General features: G+C 40.4%; 1 protein-coding gene across 1 annotated transcript in view; it reads left to right on the plus strand.

The window, feature by feature from the left end:
• Positions 1-605: 605 nt before the first annotated feature.
• Positions 606-19,677, plus strand: part of LOC310945592 (protein unc-13 homolog B-like) — a gene marked incomplete at both ends in the record, with an annotated part of 78,273 nt that continues 59,201 nt past the window's right edge. Inside the window, 8 exons of the mRNA XM_083911732.1 lie at positions 606-677; positions 2,355-2,574; positions 3,438-3,665; positions 8,099-8,240; positions 8,627-8,796; positions 8,977-9,092; positions 9,207-9,370; positions 11,995-12,145. Coding sequence (XP_083767858.1) covers positions 606-677; positions 2,355-2,574; positions 3,438-3,665; positions 8,099-8,240; positions 8,627-8,796; positions 8,977-9,092; positions 9,207-9,370; positions 11,995-12,145 — 1,263 coding nt within the window. The remainder of the gene's footprint in view (positions 678-2,354; positions 2,575-3,437; positions 3,666-8,098; positions 8,241-8,626; positions 8,797-8,976; positions 9,093-9,206; positions 9,371-11,994; positions 12,146-19,677) is intronic.

Here is a 19,677-nt window from a genome sequence, read left to right on the forward strand (position 1 = left end):
GTGTTTTACCTCATGAAACATCCCCAACTAAAATGCACTCAGTGATAACAAATACACAGCAATACATTAATAATATAAATGTGTGAGAGTTTGTCCTTGAGGAGGAAATAAAGAAGAGATGCGTGACCTGTTTCAAAACGTCAAATTTGTTCATATGAGCTTTGTCCATGCTTATGTTTCTGTGTTTACTGCTTCTGTGCTTTTATTGTGCTTGTATGTTTTTTGCTTATGTACTTTGTTTTTGCTTATATGTTTTTTTCCGTGTTTATGTGAAGATTAGCTTGTATGACTCAATCTGGCACATTTACACGTTGGACTCAAGTGCTCATGTGAAATAATGTGCATTTTTGCTTCTTTAATAAATAAAAATAAACAGAATTGTGTGTGATCAAGAAGATGGAGAAAGAGTGTGTGTGTTGTTAACGCAAGTTTCCCACGACCTTCAAAGTTGAAAGAGCCCCACATCACACACACACAGTGGATTTCATTTTTGACAGTTTTATTTGGCTTTTTTCTTTTTTCTTATCTTGTATGTTTGTTTCTTTGTTTTTTCTCTGTGGCTGTACATCACTGATGCTTTCTCTCTTCTCTCTTGCTTCCAGACTATGATACAGTCCAGGAAAGCTGGACTCGCCCACACACTGGCCACACGGACCTCCCTGAAAGATGAAGAGCTTGTGAGTGGCCAAATTCATATCGAACACACACACACACACACACACACACAAACAGTGAAGCTACGATTTCATAGTTATCTAACGGAAGACTTGCTGTTACCTTGCTGCCAGCTAATGAGAACTCGCACAAACCGTAACTTACATTTACACACACATCTCGCCCACTGCACTCCTGTAGGCTCTGAATTTTGCTGAGTCGACTTTAGGAGGCTTCAGGTTTTAATGGAATCAGGAGCAGCAATGCTTCCCCGACTGGATGTTTGTTTATTGTTTGTTGAGTCCTGACGGTGATTACAGTAAATAAGGTGAATTATTCAAGTGGATGAAGAGCTGCAGGTCAGTGAACGCAGCAGTAGAGTGAAAAAGCAACTTCCAAATTTAAATGACTAATTTAGGTAAGATGAGAAACTTTTATTGTCATTATACTGCGGTTTTCCCTTATATTAAAACAGAATAAATTAAAATCTGAATAAGAGCAGTGTTTAATGTGCAAATGAACAATAGCCGCATAAACACAGTTAGCAGAATAAAAGGAATGTCAACAATACATTGCAAGATAGTGTGATTGTATGTACGCACAGCGTGTTTAATTATGGTCAGATATTCAGGTTATGCTATTTACTTCTACTACAATGTATAGGAGTATAGTATAATATAGTGTTATGTATACAGGAGTATATCCAGAACCTGCATACTGCATACGTTTGATGACCTCACTGGATTTACAGATGGGTGTTGCACACTCAGAATACAGGAAAATCTTTATATACTGTGTGCACAACGTTAGCTGTTGCATAATTATAGTATACTGACAGATGGAAGCAGCATATGTACAGATATTTTGTTCTGGCTCATAAACACAGACACTGAGCAGATATTCTCAAGTTGACAACCTGTGAGGAACGTGAAAAATGGGAGCAAACACGGTGCCAAAATGGAAGTTCTTTAAACCATCCATTCACCCATATGTTTTAAGTCACAATAACACTGGCAATAACAATAATGAAACGCCATAGTGGAAGAGTTACAGGAAGCCAGGGACAAAAGGTAAATCCGATCCGTAATGAAATCAGGTAAAAGCACGGGACAGAAAAATGAAACCCACAACAGAAGGAAAACAATGCTCCCTACTATTGATACCACTATAAAAGAAAAACTAATGATGATAATGAGCATGATAATAAGGACTCATACCACCCTGTAGAAATTCTGTTTTTACCAAATCAAGCTGAGCTTTTAGTCAAGGTGTCCTGTCATCCTAAGATGTGTTCACCTCCTCCTACACTCCTCCCACACTGCGCTACAGCAGAATTTAGTTCATCAATAAAGAAGCCAAAAATGATAAAAACCCAAATTAGCACTGTAACCACATTTTAGCAGGTGCCACCTTGAAATGATCATTTTAAGATTTTTTTTCAGGCAGAGTTACCATTTCATTCTCTTTCTGTTATTCGGCTGTGTTTGTGTCATTCACGTTGTGTTGTCTTCTCTCGCCTTTTTCACACTTCATCCCACACTTTCCTTTATCACTCTTTACCCCGTTATCTCTTTTTTTCTCTTGGATAACTTCCTGAAAAAATATCTGTAACGCCCTTTTCTCTTATCTTCTCTGACACCCTCTCCCTGCTCTACCCACCTCTCCACCATCCACCTTTTGTTCTCTCTTTAATCCAACAGAAAAACCACGTGTACAAGAAGACCCTGCAGTCTCTCATCTACCCCATCTCCTGCACAACGCCACACAATTTCGAGGTGTGGACAGCCACTACACCCACCTACTGCTACGAGTGCGAGGGTCTTCTCTGGGGCATTGCCCGGCAGGGTATGCGCTGTGCAGAGTGCGGCGTCAAAGTGCACGAGAAATGCCAAGAGCTGCTGAATGCTGATTGCCTGCAGAGTGAGTTAACATATTAAACAACCTAAAAATTGAAATGCATAAGGGTAAAGTTCCGTCCCATTGTCGTGAACGCCAAATCTCAGGAACGTCTTGAGGGACTTTCTTCAAATTTGACACAAATTTCCACTTGGAGGGTGAACTGATTAGATTTTCACCGGATAAAATGATGAAGGGATGACATTTCATATCCCAAAGGTCAACTTTACCGTGACATCATAATGTTTCATAACTCAGGAACAGAAGGGGAGACATTTGATCAGATACTGAACTGGTGTCACTGATCTTGAAGCTGTGGTGATTGTTTTGATCATCATATATTATGTAAGACTGGACAGTTTGGTCGGAAACGACAACTTGAGTGTTTGGAGAAGGCATACAACCGCAAGGTGGTGATTCTAGTTTGGGACATGTAAGCAAACAACAACAAGAACAAGATTAAAATAAAACAAATAGCAATAAATGACAATAAACGCACAAACTCAGTGATAAATGTATCATAAACATCATTTAAATCTAACGTTGCTAAAATTGCAAATGTAGTTGTACGAATTTTAAACTTATTTCCCTAATAAGGGGTCTTTGAATGCCATTTTTAAACTGTCTGAGCTTTCAAAAGTTAAGTAATTTTAAAATTTTAGATTTTCTTGAGGATACATTCGGCAAAGCAGACATCACTCTGTGATGTTGTTTTTTTTGAGCTGCAGAATTAAATAAGTGTGAGGAGGGGTGAAGGGTTATGCCAGAACACCTGAGGGCTCTTTGAAAATACTTTATAAGGAAAAAACATGTGGTCCATCATTTAGCATGCTTTGAAGATGTCATTTCTAGGAACTCATCCTTTCCTCTCGCCCTGTTGCCTCCAGGAGCAGCCGAGAAGAGCTCCAAAACCGGCGCGGAGGACCGGACGCAGCACATCATCATGGCTATGAAGGACAGGATGAAGATCCGTGAGAGGAACAAGCCGGAGATCTTCGAGGAGATCCGGAGAGTGTTCAACATAACTAAGATGATCCACGTCCAGCACATGAAGAGCATCAAGCAGAGCGTCCTGGACGGCACCTCCAAGTGGTCGGCCAAGATCACCATCAACAGTAAGTCCAGTGACTTCTTAGTTACCCAAATACTCCACAGGCAACATAGACCTCTTTTGAAAAGTGGTCTATTCAATTAGTTTTGAACTGGAGTGAATGCGTTTCAGACGTGTTTTAGTTGACCGAAAGCTAAAAGCTAGAAATGCATTCACACACTGTTTTCCAACTCTTTTTACTGAAAGTGCTTTTTCTCTCTTTACTCTTCTGGCTATTGAAAGAAAGAGTCAAAACAAAGTTAAACTCTGACATTTTCATTTGAATGAATGTCACAACAGGCCCCCTCTGAAGTGATGCAGACATCGTCCTCAAAGTAAAAACCCTACATTTCTGGACTGGAAAACACAGTCAGGAGACAGGAGAATTTTTTTTATCTAACCGTACTTTCCTTTTACTTGCTGTCTCTCCATTATTACTAATTCACCTACTCGATCTCAACAGCATCTGCAGGGCTTGAAGCAGCACACTGTGTCCGCACTATTACAACACTCATATCTTTGTGTGAGGTCAATCTGCAGAGCAAGCTCAAGGTTACATGGACTTGTATTCGCCCTCTGTGGCTTGAGCTGAGCATGCTGGTTCAATAAGAAACGGTTAATACGTAACTATAAAGGTTAAGTGAAGTATGTTCAATAAGTAGTAGAAGTTTATGCTCAATAACCCTCTCTCTCTCTCTCTCTCTCTCTCTCTCTCTCTCTCTCTCTCTCTTTCTCTCTCTCTCTCTCTCTCTCTTTTCCTATTGGTCGGTCAATCGCCTACCAAGAGCGTACCGTCTGGAGTCTTCTCTCTATGAAAAGTGTTGTGAGATAACTTTTGTTGTGATTTGGTAAAGCAATTCTTCCCTTTCTGGCATGTCACACAGCACTTAGTAAAAATTTGAACAAGATCAACTCGGCCATCCTCCAAAGTCCAACCCTCTTTCCTCTGCCTTACCTCTGACGCTCCTCCGACGCTGGTGATGAGAAAGTGAGCAGCGCAAATGAAACGGCTGGTTTTGTTACATTACCGCTGATGTTAGCGCTGACTCTAATGCTAATCTCTCTTGCACCAATAACATGACGATGACCGGCAGGAAGCTCAGCAAATGGTCAGGGTTTTTTCAGAAATATATCAGAATTGAATATTGATGAGTTTCAACACCTGGTGGATTTATTTTACATTTTAATGTGCCATACGCTTATAAGGAGCATTTTAGGATTTCAAAAGAAAAGTGCAAAAAGGCCAGACAGATAAAAATTGCTGATATTGAATCAGAAGTCAGAATACATTTTATATTGCTTCATGGCTACACATAATGCCTCCTGGTGAACTGTTCTGTATAAACAGTCATAAACACATGATGGATGAGACTACGAATGAGTCTGCCTCAAAACACAATATCCGGCACATTTTAAAATTGTATGACGGTTAGAAAGTTAGATGCTGCAGGAAACACAACACAGCTGACGTGGAGAATGTGAAGCAGAGTGTTCTTGCAGCTCAATACCTAAAAAGAGAGAGAGAAACTAACCCATGTTCATAACCCACATTTATTATTTCTTCTGACAGTCTGAAGAGAAACTTTAACTGCTTATCTGCAAGCTGCAACTGATTTGAACAGACATCAACTCCCCTTCTCCTTCCTGTGCCAAACATGACTGCCGCTGTCGCCTAAGCAACCAGACTCATCACACCATGCTGTATAGTAGGCAGCAGTGTTGCCATGGCAGCCATCACACCTTTTCTCCTCGATCACCAGTGATGAGCTCCAGCTGAACAGGCGTTCAGCTGGCGCTTTGTTTCAAACTCATTCATGGTCATGTGCTCGTCACTCACCTTTCTGCAAGGTCACACCAGATTCTACCAAGATCATTTTTGATATGCAACTAACAGATCTGCTAAAAATGTGTCAGACAATATTCAGAATTGACAATGTAGCTAAAGAAACATTTTATTTTAGGATTTATTATAAGTAACTCCACGACAATAATACAATATACGCACAATTAGATTAGATAGTTAAATGAGCCAAATGTGACAAAAACAAACCAACAATAAACACATAAATATCAAATAATTAGACATTTAAATCATACTCCAAGCAGACAAAGTGAACCATTCATTCATAGATTAGTATTAATGTCAGAGATAAAACATAATTATAGAGGTGTTATTATAGACATGTACAACCTGTTCTATAATAAGAATAAGTGGAAAAAGCTATCTCTGTGTGCCCTGATAACTCAGGAACATCACCTTTAACTATAGAGGAGGACAAACTGTGAAACTGAGAATGAGCTTCAGTTTTTGTTTTACTGTCCGGCCACAAGGACATGAGGGACGTACTTATGTGGATTTCTTTTGGTTCGATGACTATGAGAAATTTGAGTTGTGTATCAGGAAGGGATTTTATTTTAGCAGCTGATTTTATTTGTCAAGTCTGGGAGATAAGGCAAAAACAGAGCTGAAAAATAACTCTGTAATTTCAAACTTTTGTGTCTTGTAAAGACATGAGGGTAGGGCACTTTGTGTACCTGACATGAACATAAATAGTCAAATTCTAATTAAGGAGAAAGATACCTTAGACTGTTTAAAATAGTGAACATAATTGAAATGTATTAATTTAAAGAAATAAACTGCAGCCAGTGTAACTGTCCTCATGTGATGGGAGAGCACAAATTATGACGGCATGACGGGAATAAATCTGCAGTCTGTTATAAACTATATTGAGAGGAAGATTAGTTTAAAATGTGTTTTTCTGTACGATGATAAATAATTAAACCCTGATATCATTGTATATCTGTCATATAGTTTTAACTAATCAAACATGGAGAAAAAAACTTTACAAACGCTTTAAAGGCATTTATAAATCATTCAATTTGTTTGAATTTGTTACATTTTTGCTTTTTCATCATTTTTTTTTTCATTTCTCATAAATCAGTCATGTTCTTCATCTGAAATACATTCAGACGCACTTTTGTATTTAAGCCAAGTTGTGATGGAACTTGATGGTGGACTGACAGGAGACGTCTCTCTCTGCAGAGCGCTTTTTGAAGAATCCATTGATTATCCTGACACCAATTCAAATTCAAAACTGGATTCAAATTCAAAAAAGATATTCGAGGGGCTGATGTGGGTTGGCATGATGTTGAGTCTTGAGTGCACAGGACGAGCTATTGTTTCAAAGACAAAAATATTTAGGTTTTGCATTTTCAAGTTATGATTTCACCTGTGTGTATGAGCGCAGAAAGACAGGTACGTACAGGTATGTTATGAGCAATAAAATCGATCTACATGAAAAACTATTGTTGGTCTGTTGGTCACAAAATTTAGTGCATCAATTTGAATGTGATCGGAGCCGTCCCTGTCCTCCTGTCACCTTACATACAAGTCGCTGCGCACAGGTTTGACGGTTGTCGTTGACACACTTTGCTTGTTAATTAGTGAGCTTTAGAGTATTATGTCATCATTGGACAGACTTTATGCTAAGCTAAGCTAACCAGCTGCTGGCTGTAGCTTTATGGTTAACAGACAGAAAAAGGGACATTTATTAGAAGGATAAACCCAGTGACATGTCAATTTTCAGGGGGTTTCGTAACACAAATACAGGGTGTCCCAAAATATATATATATATATACACTTTGAATAATTGTTAAGTAGGTGTTTATTAGAATTAATTTAATTTTCAAAGAGTAATAGAATTTAAAAAACATCATTTTATTGTGTTGCTACCTCCAAAATCTCATACTGACATCCGTTCTGGTCCAGAAAATGCTGACAACGTGAGGTAGAGGAATCGCACATGTCACCAAACATCCCTTGGTATTTGACCTTCATCTAAAAGGGAAATGTCTCCAGTCTCCTCCTCATCCGCTTTTCATCTCCATCCATCAAAACCGTTTTCTGTCACTTGGAAACGACGCCAGACAGACCTCGTCTTCAAGGCAAACACATTCGATTGTTTGAGCCACAGAAACAGCTTCTTGTTCCGTTTGTTGCTTTGTTATCTTGACAGACACATACAGAAACAATACGCAGAAAACAAAGTGTTAAAATTGAATCTAAAATTCATCAAATATGCATGTCTGGTTATTTGAAATCCAAGCAGATGCTTTTCCCTTGATAGCAAGGCTGATATCAAGCAAGCTCAAGTCTTTATGAAAGTACTCTTTGACCACCTGTTGCACAGAACAGCACAACGTTGGTAGACCAGCAGTTGTTTTAAATAATTTGATGAGAAATATCGTTACCCAACATCTGCCTGTGAGTCATGAGCACTGTGTTACGAGGCTTTGCAAAACCGTGTGGGTGATAACTGGTGTTTTTGGTGTGTGTATGTGTGTGTGTGAATGAGACAGAAAAATTATGCTTAAGTGTAGGTGTTTGTTGTTCTTATGCAATTTTCCTTGTCATTCTCTCTGTTTTGCTTACATGCGTGCGTACGTGTGTGTGATCAGTTGTCAGTGCGCAGGGTCTCCAGGCCAAGGACAGAACGGGCTCCAGTGACCCGTATGTCACCATCCAAGTTGGGAAGACCAAGAAGAGAACAAAGACAATCTACGGCAACCTGAACCCAGTTTGGGAGGAAAAGTTTAGTTTGTAAGTTCAACTTTATTTCCTTACCGGTTGTAAAAGCTCAGCTGGAGCTTTCAGAGGTCCGGCACTGTGTGTCACGGTCACCTTATACTTGGGGAGAAGGTTTCAGATCCCTTACTTTAAGGCCCTGCAGTGCACACCTACACGATTAGAGCTCTTTGCAGCACTCTGTGTGTGTGTGTGTTTGTGTGTGTCTGCAGGGTTCCGGCCGTGCGTCCTGGTAAATCTGCTGACCAAAGAAATCAGTGCTTACTCGTCAGATACCACAGTGATAATGACAAATTTGAAGTCTTTTTGAATGCGTGTTAATTTGCTGCAGGCGTGCAAACCTTTAACCTTTCTTTCACCCATCTGTTCTCGTTGAAACAATCCGTCCTCCGACTCCACAGCGAGTGCCACAACTCATCGGATCGGATCAAGCTGCGGGTTTGGGACGAGGATGACGACATCAAGTCCAGAGTCAAGCAGCGTCTGAAGAGGGAATCCGATGACTTCTTGGGTCAGAGCATCATCGAGGTCCGAACTCTGAGCGGAGAGATGGACGTCTGGTACAACTTGGGTATGTGGTCAGGACAGACATGATGTGTGTGGGTGTATAACTGTGTTCATGGAGTACATGGGAGTGTGATAGTGCTCATTAGCACGGTAGTTGGTGCACTCACTGTTTTAGTTGTCGTCTTACAAAAGGAGCTCAGAGATTTGTATGAGAGTAGATGCGTTTGTGTGTCTCCGCTTGCAGAAAAGAGAACAGACAAGTCGGCGGTGTCTGGTGCCATTCGTCTTCAGATCAGTGTGGAGATCGAGGGAGAGGAGAAGGTGGCACCCTACCACGTACAGTACACATGCCTTCATGAGGTAACAAACACACACACACACACTTTGTAACGGGGAAACCGACAATAGGGTTTCAGGAATAACTAGTAGGTGTATTTTATAACCTTCTACTGTTTCAACCTTTTTTCTTTATAGAACATGTTCCACTTCTCGACGGACGTAGAGGGAGGCGGCGTTGTGAAGATCCCGGCGGCTCATGGAGATGATGCTTGGAAGGTTTACTTTGACGAGTTGCAGCAGGACATTGTGGATGAGTTTGCCATGCGCTACGGCATCGAGTCCATATACCAGGCCATGACGTAAGCTGTGTGCGTGTGCGTGTGCGTGTGCTTGCGTGCGTGTGCATGTGCGTGTGTGTTGCGCTCCGGTTCTCCATGACGTTAGCCAATTGTGTGCATGTGTGGGTAAATCTAATCAGGAAATACTTGAAATGAGTGTGTTTTGTGTACAGTATTTGTAGGCCTGTGCGTGTTTGTGTTGATATGGTGAGAGGTGGGCGGGGCTGTCATGAACTATAAACAGCATACAGATTAGTTTATCACATGTAATGAGAAAAGATGACCTGTCACCTCAGAGATTTCCGGCTGTTTGATCGGATCATTGTCGGTAGGTGCAGAGAGACTCAATGAGCGCGCGCACACACACACACACACACACACACACACACACACACACTGGTTTAATTGCATTAGTAATGTTGTAATTTGACCTTAAAGGGACAGAGAGGCTCTATGTTTGTTTTTGTGTGTGATAAAAGGAGCACAAAAACACAACATAATCATGTGGGGAAGCATTGAGTAAATTGAAGCTGTAAGCAGAAACGGCTTCAGTCCCAGTGGAAATGTGGATATGAGCCAATCAATAACACAGCCAAATGAAAATGGTGATTGAAATACACAGACGCACTGTAGCCGTCATAAAAGCCCAGTGGTGGAAGAAGTACTAAAATCTTGTACTTAGCAATACCACAGTGAAGAAAAACTCAATCAATCGACTGGGGAAGTTTGTATCTTTAAAGGCTGTTTTCTCCAATTGAGTGTGTTTTCTCACTCTGAACCAGAAATCTCCACATCCGCAGCTTACACACACCAAACTTTCCACTTTCTTTCCTGTCAATGAAGGTTTTCACAGAGGGGCTTGTGCATATATCATTCATAGCCTAGCCATTATTTTTTTTATGGCTGTGGACAGTATTTTCTGATTAATAGAGTGATACAAAAAGAGTGTCAGATCATGAAACAGTTATCTATAACTCTATCCATATAGAGTAGGTCTAGACCACATTCCATAACTTATTTATGATTTACAGAGACCCAACAACTCATCCATGAGCAGCTGCAAGAGAATCAGGTTTCCGTCAGACAGAATAAATCCAAAACCCCCTCAGTAAAAACCTTTTTATTCTAATATGTCAACAAGAATTTTGAACCTGGCTTTATAAGTTCACATTTCTCTTCTGGAAATGAATGCAAATAAGCACATATTTCATAAGATAATGCTTCATTTTCATATTTAAACATAACATTTTACATAACTGTTTCATTCCTTAAAGTGAAATTCCGGCTCAAAATCCTCCCACAGTCTTTTTCGGCAAATACACTCATCAAATAAGCCATCCAGACAATTTTCTTTTTTGTAACAATTATTAACGGAGATATCCCGGAGAGTCACAAAAAGCCGAATGCGGCTAACATTGGTTAGCTTTGGGCAGCACGGTGAAAGCATTAAAACAACTTTTTTTAACAACTTATACTGCTCATGATGACATTAAGGAAGGTTAATTTGTATAGCACAATTCAACAACAACGCAATTCAAAGTGCTTCACATAAAACATTAAAAGCATTGGGAGAAAGATGGTTACAGTTAAAGAAGTTACAGTGCAGTTTACTGAAAAGTCTTTAGTCTTGATTTATAAGAACTAAGAGTTGCAGCAGACCTGCAGTTTCCTGGAAGTTTGTTCCAGATTTGTGGAGCATAAAAACTGAACACCAAACCTCTGCAGTAGCATGATAAGAGTCCTTGCACATTAACCGAAGCATCAATGGGCTCCTTCCTTTTGGATTGACTTTGGTAATCCACTGTAATGGACTTTATTATGAGAGGAGCTGGTACTGGGGCCTGTTAGTAAGTCTTTCAAAACTCTCTTTTTTAATAAACTCAGGGTTCACTAACTACGTTGTTGCTGCTTTGTTTTCTGTGTAGGGACTCTTCTCATGCTTCTGCAGAGGTTTGTTGTTATTTTGAGCAGTATTAGTGGTTAAAAAAGCTGTTTTAATGAATTCACCGTAGTGGTGCCCCGAGCTGATCAGTGTTAAGTGTCACATCACACGTGACGACCCCGGTTTGTAACCTGCAAAATGTATAGTTACCGACTTCAAGACCCCTGAACTGGGTTATTACCTCGGACACACAACTCAACATAAGAGAATTGATACCTTTTTGGCTCCGCTGTACCTCAATGAAAGTGATGTTAAAACTAAATAAAATGACCTTTTGAGAGCTGCCTGGCTCAGCAGTTTTCTGACAGTGTCTTGAATCATCGTTATCACAGGACAACAAAAAAGTTAAGGAGCTGTTTCATGTTAAAGGTGTGTCTGACATCATAGTGATATTAAGTAATGACAGTTGAAGAAAAATGCTGAACTGTTTTTACTTCATCTTCACTTTTATTCAATTTTTGACTCTGTCTCTCTTCTCTCTCATCTGGCGCTGCATCCTACTCCTTTTCCATAATGCATTTCATCCATCCTCCCTCTGATCTCTCTGTGTCAACACCTTTCCTTCCTTCTTCCTCCACCCACTTACTACTTTTAAACCTTCAATTTCCTCCTTCCAAACCTTCTAACCTTCCCTCTCTCTCTCTCTCTCTCTCTCTCTCTCTCTCTCTCTCTCTTTTCTTCTCCTGTTTCCTTCCCCCCTCAGCCATTTCTCTTGCCTGTCCTCTAAATACATGCTGTCTGGGGTGCCGGCAGTGATGAGCACCCTGCTGGCCAACATCAATGCCTTCTACGCCCACCCAATCGCCTCCACCAACGTCTCTGCTCCCGCCAGATTTGCGGCCTCCAACTTCGGGGTAAGTGACCGCCAGACGCAATAAAAACAAACCACAGATAAACACTAATCTTTCCAATTCAATCCCACAAATCAGGACCATTTAGCTTTATGTTTGTAAAGCAAGGTGATGTAACGCGCCTTGATGGCCAAAGTAGAACCAACAAAAACAACATTGACCGGTGCTTTGATTTGAAAACAAGCTTAATCACACCAGATCTAAAAGTAACAGTATCATATCTGAGAATTTCAGCAAAACCAATGACCAAACATATAGGTTTAAGTTATATCTAAACTTAACCACCTCTCATTAAATCAGTCTAAAGGCGCTTTCACGCCAGATATTCCGTTTCTACTCCACTTCCCTGGTGTGCACCAGGAAAAATTAAAAGTTGTTTCTGTTTTTCCAGCTGGTCTGGTTCCTTCACATCTATTCATTTGATCTGGTCTGAATCAGTCGATGACGTGCTGAAATGAACCAAAATGTACCTGCACTTTGGCTCAATAAAGGTTTTGGACAAAAAAAGGAAAAAAAGCACTTCACTCATTGGTCAGATGTGTCTGGGATGGTGCAATAACACAGAGCCTGAACTGCTCTCTGATTGGTCAGAATTGCCGCGCTGGCAAACTGCAAGGTTGATTTTGGAGTTGGTCCTCTGTTATTACATCATGTGTTGTTGTTGTTGTTGTTGTTGTTGTTGTGGTGACAAGGGGGGGACTTAATCATAATGTAAATCCTGTAGCCGGCTACAGGAGCTGCCCTCACCACAAACGAACCGCACCAGAGTTCGTTTGGAAGTTGGAACTTCTTTGGTCCACTTCTGGGCCCTCATTTATCAATCTTGCGTGAAAACGGGCGCAGATCTGAGCGCAGAATTGGTCGTAGGAAAGGACCCCGGGTGATTTATGAAACATTCGTATCTGACAAATCTCAGTGTACGAATGAGCGGGCCTTGACAAATGCTGCGGCTTAATTCGATTATCATTAACATGTTACACCCTTAACTATTCCTGGTTCGGAGGCCTCGCCCACTGAGGTCAAACACGGAGAGAAGGAACGCAGGTTAGAAAAGAAACTTTTCCGAACACACAGATCAGCATCCTGACATCCGAGATGTTGCAAAATAAAGATGTGCTTTTTGTCAGTCTTAAGAGTGGAATAAAAGGGGCCCATAAAAACGCTGTATGGAAAAGAATAACGAAGGCAGTCAAACTGAAGCAGCGCTCCACTGAGACCCGTGTACGCCTGTGCGCACTGTTGGACAGGTTAAACCCAATTAAAAGCGCACACCTTTGAACCTATGAATTGCAAGAAAAGCTGGGATTATATTTAGGAAACGCTCAGTCAAATACAAATACAAGGTGTTGTTTTGTGTTCGCTATTATCCAAGTTTGTGATTTTAAACTCTTTAAAATAGTTTAAAGACTGTAAGTAACCAATGTTCTGACCGTTGTGGGTTAGCTGTATATAAACTACTCCGTTAGGTGGAAACAACAGCCTTCTGATCCAGTATATCACCTATAATGCAAGGGGGTGCATTTCACGGCACCGGCGCTCTTGCTCTGTAGCGGGGTTTGCCAGCGGGGTTATTAGGTATTCCGTAAGAGGATACCTTTGTCACCTAGAACCATAACAAGATGTTAATCATCTGATACCTTGTTTGATTTAATGCAATTCATCGAGGGTAGCCACGAACCGAGGAGATGAGTTTGGCTCTGCAGTGCGTCTTGCTGCAGCCGCACGCCAACACATTCATTCATTAATTCAATGTCGGGGTCGCGGGGGGCTGGAGCCGAGCTGTTTTGAAATATAAAAGAATCGTGTGTGTCCCCCCCCTGGTCACCTGACCACCACGTTTAAATGCGACAGCTTGGCATCACAAATCACCTGTACATTTATCGAGTGGTAGTTTTTGCGATTGATGAATGCGTAATCATTCAGGGATGGTGCCTTCAGACGCACATGAGTACAATCAATTGCTCCAACCACAATTTTTATTTTTTTTCTTCAATTTAAGAATCCGTTTTGATCTGTTCTTAATATGTGACTGCTTATGCTTGATGATAGCTGAGGTTTGTTAATTATTTTCAGCCAGATTTTGCCATGCTGCACCGCAAATACACAGGCTGAAATTTGCGTACACGATCTCTTACCAGACGTGAGATTTGATCGTAGCTAACGCTCACGTCCAAATTGATAAATGCCGAGGTTTGCCAGAAAATGGTCGTACGCACGTTTTTCTGCCGTATGTTCGTTTGATAAATGAGGGCCCTGGTGTTCACCCGAGTACAATCGCTGCATTCCCACCTGCACAAATGAACTGAAGCAAATGAGGGAACAAGTTTGATCACCCGAAATAAATAAGGCTGGTGTGAAAGCGCCCCAAAAACTTCTTGTCTGTAGTTTGAGGTCTTTCTTTGTGCTTGCAGCTCATTATTGGATTATTTTATCAATGATGTATTTGAATTAAAGATGCAACATTGTAGTCGGTAAACTCACTGACTGATTACAAATCAATATTCTTAACACTTTCTAGTTATCAACTGATCCCTGACTGCATTTACATGCACACTAATAGTTCACTATTATTGATACCAGTCATGTAAACAGCATATTCCCTTAAGGTATTCTGAATTAGGCCCTATTCTGAATATAGCATGATCTAATTAAGACATGTGGGATGTTTGTGTTTTATGGCTTACGGTCAGCTGTCTATGTTGTTGTGTTAAATGGTAAATGGACTTGTATTTATCAGTTCTTCCGACCACTCAAGGCACATTTACACTTTTACACCTTTCACACACACATTCATACACTGATGGCTGCCACCTGCTTACCAGGAACTAATCTAATCATTCACACACAACATTCACACACACACATACTGACTGGAGGAGCCGGGACTTACCCGCTGGTCTTCTGATTAGTAGATCAACTGCACACTACCTCCGCCATAAAGATGCATGCCCAAAAGAAAAACCCACATTTCTGTTCAGAAGGAGAACAAGTTATGCCCCGGTGGAAAAGTTTGGGAAAATGTACCCTATGTGGACAGCTGCATGTAAAGGGAATATAAGTGAAATATTTATTTTCATTAGCCATGTAAATGTGCATGTAAATGTAGGCACTGTTGCATGGTACCAAAAAGAAAAATACTTTATTAATATGTGAAGGCAAACTGATAAAAATACAGGAAGACTAAGTAAAAGTGTAAAAACAGTGATAGTTTGATTAAGCTACAATTAAAATGATTCAAATAGAGACATTTCACTGTGCAGCAGCAACCTACCTGATCAAACTTTACATGTTAATCTCACTTAGTGATCAGTGCGCCTGCTGAAGACACCTGCCACAATCTTTTAGTATTTTTCTCTCTCCTGTAGCTGCCATAGATACTTATTTTAATAAGCAGCAGCTAGTGACAAATGATATGATGTGTTCTGCAGGGATACAACAATTAGACAATATCAGCTGTAGTATCAATCTTCTAACATACATCGAAATGTCTTGCATTTCCTAGTATTTCTCTGGAGGTTATGGGCTGGCTCTTTGTCTGATTATTAATTTATCCTCAGTCAGTCACAACTAATTCCTCAGGCTCCGCTGATTCGATTCTGATGAAGCCTCGGAAATGATTACCCTCTCCAAAATTACCCTCACATGGATATTGGCTGCACCATAATTACAGGTCAAAGCATTGACAGTGACATATGATTGTTTTATTCTTGGTGGGTGACATGTTTACCTTCCTCGTTTGTTGTTGAGGTGCTGTTTGTTTTCGGAGCATTGTAGATACGTAACATTAAGAATATCGAGGGCATGTTGAGATTCAGCTGGCGGTCGAAGCATCTCTTCCTAATGAAGTTACCTTCAAGCTGCTTTTACCCAAACGAAATGCTCTTTCCTTCTTTAAATGATTATTTGAGAGGATACAAATAGCTTTTAGTCGCTGTAATGACACTGATTTAAAACTACTGTCTACTGTTCTCTGCAAGCCTTTGTCTTACAGGGCTGAGGTCAAGTTCAAAACTAGACAAACACACCCACCAAAAAAAAGTACATCAACAAAAGAGCAGACATTTATAGAGACTGAGATTTAAAGGTTCTCTGTGTCTCTAATTATAGTCAGCCTCTCCATAGCCGCAAGCGAGTTCCAGTCAAAACAGTGAGACTGACCATAATTGACCAGCATCATGATGGCATAGTGCTTTAAAACGAATTACAGTCATATTTAGAATAATGCTGGCTTGCAGTTTGCAAATCACTCCGTCGGCCAGTGCCATGAAGCAACCGATGGATGATTCATGCAGCGCAACCAAGACACAGCTAGCAAGCTAATATTAGCCAGCTATCTGTAACTTCTCTATACTTCATGGATCTAGCGCTGCTTCCTTCGTAACGTTAGCTGATAAGGTAATTTGCAAGCAGCGAACCAGCCAGATCAGATTTTTTTGTTTTTTACTGTATTTGCTGATGTTCTCCACTCATCACATAGCCTGTCATTCAGCACATTAGCAAGCAAGCTAACACAAGTCACCTAAAACCAGAATATATTTCTCAAGTCAGTGTTTCCTTTAGAATTTCTTTCTCATTATTTTTATATTTCAGTAACAAATGACAGTACACAATAGCAAATAAGCCAATCTTACCCTTCCAACATAAACCCAAATGAAAGAGAAGAAAAATAAGTCATCACTTTTTCTCACAGTTTACATATCTACGATGGTGCCTATGGTTGATCTATATATGATGGTTGTTACTTTTCCTAAGACTATGTCATCTTTTCAAGAGGGATACAACTGTTCACTTCCAAAAACCATCAACATGTATTAAAGTGAAATTCCGGCATAAAATCAGATCCAGATCTTTTTCAGCAAATTCACTCATCAAATAAGCCATTGAGACAATGTTTTTCGTGTAACTAACTATTAATGGAGATATCAGGGAGAGTTGCTAACAGCCGAATGCAGCAAACACTTTTTGAAATTTAGAGTTACTTCTAGTCAGACAAAATAACCGTGGTTTTTATAAAACACGGCATACCTGGAAGAAAACAGCAGCTCTGAGGAAGGCTGGATTATTAGAAAAGGGAAGAGGACATCCTTACCATATAACTATTTTGTCTGACTAGAAGAAACTCTAAATTTCAAAATTGATAAAGAAGACATTAGGAATACAGTTGATCTATGTAGCTGGGGGCAGCACGGTGAAAGCATTAAAGCGTCTTTTTTAACCATTAATACTGCTCAGAATAACACCAAGCCTCTGCAGCAGCATGATAAGTCCTTACACATAAAACAAAGCACCAATGGGCTCCTTCCTTTGGGATTGACTTTGGTAATTGACTTGAATGGACTACGAGAGGAGCTGGTATTGGGGCCAGTTGGTAAGTCTTTAAACAATCTTTTAATAAACTCTGGGTTCACTAACTACGTTGTTGGTGCTTTGGTTAATGTGTAAGGACTCTTCTCATGCTGCTGCAGAGGTTTGGTGTTATCATGAGAAGTGTTAATGGTTAAAAAAGACGCTTTAATGCTTTCACCGTGCTGCCCCGAGCTACATAGATCAATTGTAATCCTAATGTCTTCTTTATCAAGTGTTTGCTGCATACTGTTAGCGACTGTTAGTGTCTGTCCAGGATATTTCCGTTAACAGTTGTTAGATGAAAAAATTGTCTAAATGGCTTATTTGATGAGTGTATTTGCCGGAAAAGACCCTGGGAGGATTTCACGCCGGAATTTCACTTTGTTGAGGAGAGAGGAATCAAATTTTCATGTCACTGCACGCATATTTATTATTAACACAATATCAATATTTCATTTTTAAATATCACGGTTATCGTTACCTCTATATCCCAACTAGCCTGAAGACAATGGACTAGGTGTGCTGCTGGGTCTTTGTGGTGATAACATAGAGGTGATCTCTGGATCCTCCGGGTGTACTGTGCTTTTTCCATCTTGTGGAGGTCTCATTGCGTGAGTGAAATATGGTTTCAAAAAAGTATATAAAATGCAGGTCTCCTTCAAAAACAATGCAGGGCTTACTGCAGGGTTTGTGAAAAATTTAAATGCCTTTATTTTACATGGGAATATGTATTTAAAATGACCTACGCAACCAACATATCTTCATCACGGTCCTTGTCAGCAGCAGCTTGCACTTTTATATTGTGTTACAGTAATGAGTGGAGTGGGAGGGTGGGTCTCTCTATTCATACAGACATCCATGAGAATGATCTGTGCAGAGCCAGTAGGTGTTAATAATTATCCTCATTAAAGGGTAATGTCCTATCTCTGTGGGACCTTCTGAACTTTGCATTGGCCCAAATTCGGCCCGCAAGCCCCACAGTAGCCACTGAGGGGGGAGGGGGCAATGACAGTTAGAGGCCGAGCTTAATGACTCCTGGGATCTTTGCCAATAGTGCGGACTTCACTTCTACTACTGGTTGCACTCAGACTATGGTGATATACGAGTGGCTGCAGGCAGCGTGCTCCGGCTTTAATGGGTCAGGGGATGCAGGCGGACTCGTTCTCCACATGTGTGTGGGTCTCATTCTGGGCTGTAGGGTTGGTAATAAGTCCTGCCAGATAGGTTGATGAGTTTATTTGTCCTGTTAAATATAGCTGAAATTTTCTAAGTGGGTATCTGGGTAATTCATCCATTTCATTAACGATTTAGTCTCTCTTTCCCTGTTTGATCATCATCAGTAAACGTCTAATGACCTGACAGGAATTAATGCATGACTCAGCTTAAATTAATGCATGACATATACTCCAGCATTAAGGACCCATACTAATGACTATGCCACATTAGTTATGTTTTGACTTCATACATAAAAACAAATTATCCCCAACAGACTCTATTTTAATGCATTGATTATTCTGTGAGTTCTAAGGCATTGCATTCATATAGTCAGGTTTATTTGTAAAACAGCTTTCAACAACAAGGCAATTCAAAATGCTTTACATACAGTAAGACATAAAAAGGCAATAAACCGGGGCAGTTTATTTTTGGGCATGTTGGGCAAAAAATCCATAAAAATCTCATCATATAAGTGTTTTGAGAGAAAATTAGACTTCAGCACATCCTCTTGGCTCTGTTTTCACGCTAGAAAATCTACCCTGTGACGGGAGACTTTGACCAATCACAGGTCATTACTGAGAGAAAGAGCGTCCCTATTGGAGGGGAGAGCTGTAAGAAGAGGTCTCACTTCTGTTGCAAATAGTGCCTTTTTTTTTTTTTTACCTACTGCAGCTTTAAAACAAAAGAATAAAATAAAAAGCTGAAAATATTAGAGACCATTTTGCGATGTGATCACACCAGCCGTGGCACCAAATTGGGCCAGGGTCGCAAAATTGGTGGGGTAATGGTCCCTGCTCACGTTTCTCCTGCCCTACATCCAGTCCCCTTTGCTTGGCTCACAGCTATCTTCAAACTGATTCTATCTTCATTTTGATTTCAACTACACACCTGTAACGATTCGTGACTGCATCTTCCTGTCTTCCTACTTCTGCTGCCCTTGCTCGGATCACACCCATCTTTTAACTCGGCCTTTG

This window comes from Echiichthys vipera (assembly GCF_963691815.1).
Source record: "Echiichthys vipera genome assembly, chromosome: 4".
Classification (NCBI taxonomy): domain Eukaryota; kingdom Metazoa; phylum Chordata; class Actinopteri; order Perciformes; family Trachinidae; genus Echiichthys; species Echiichthys vipera.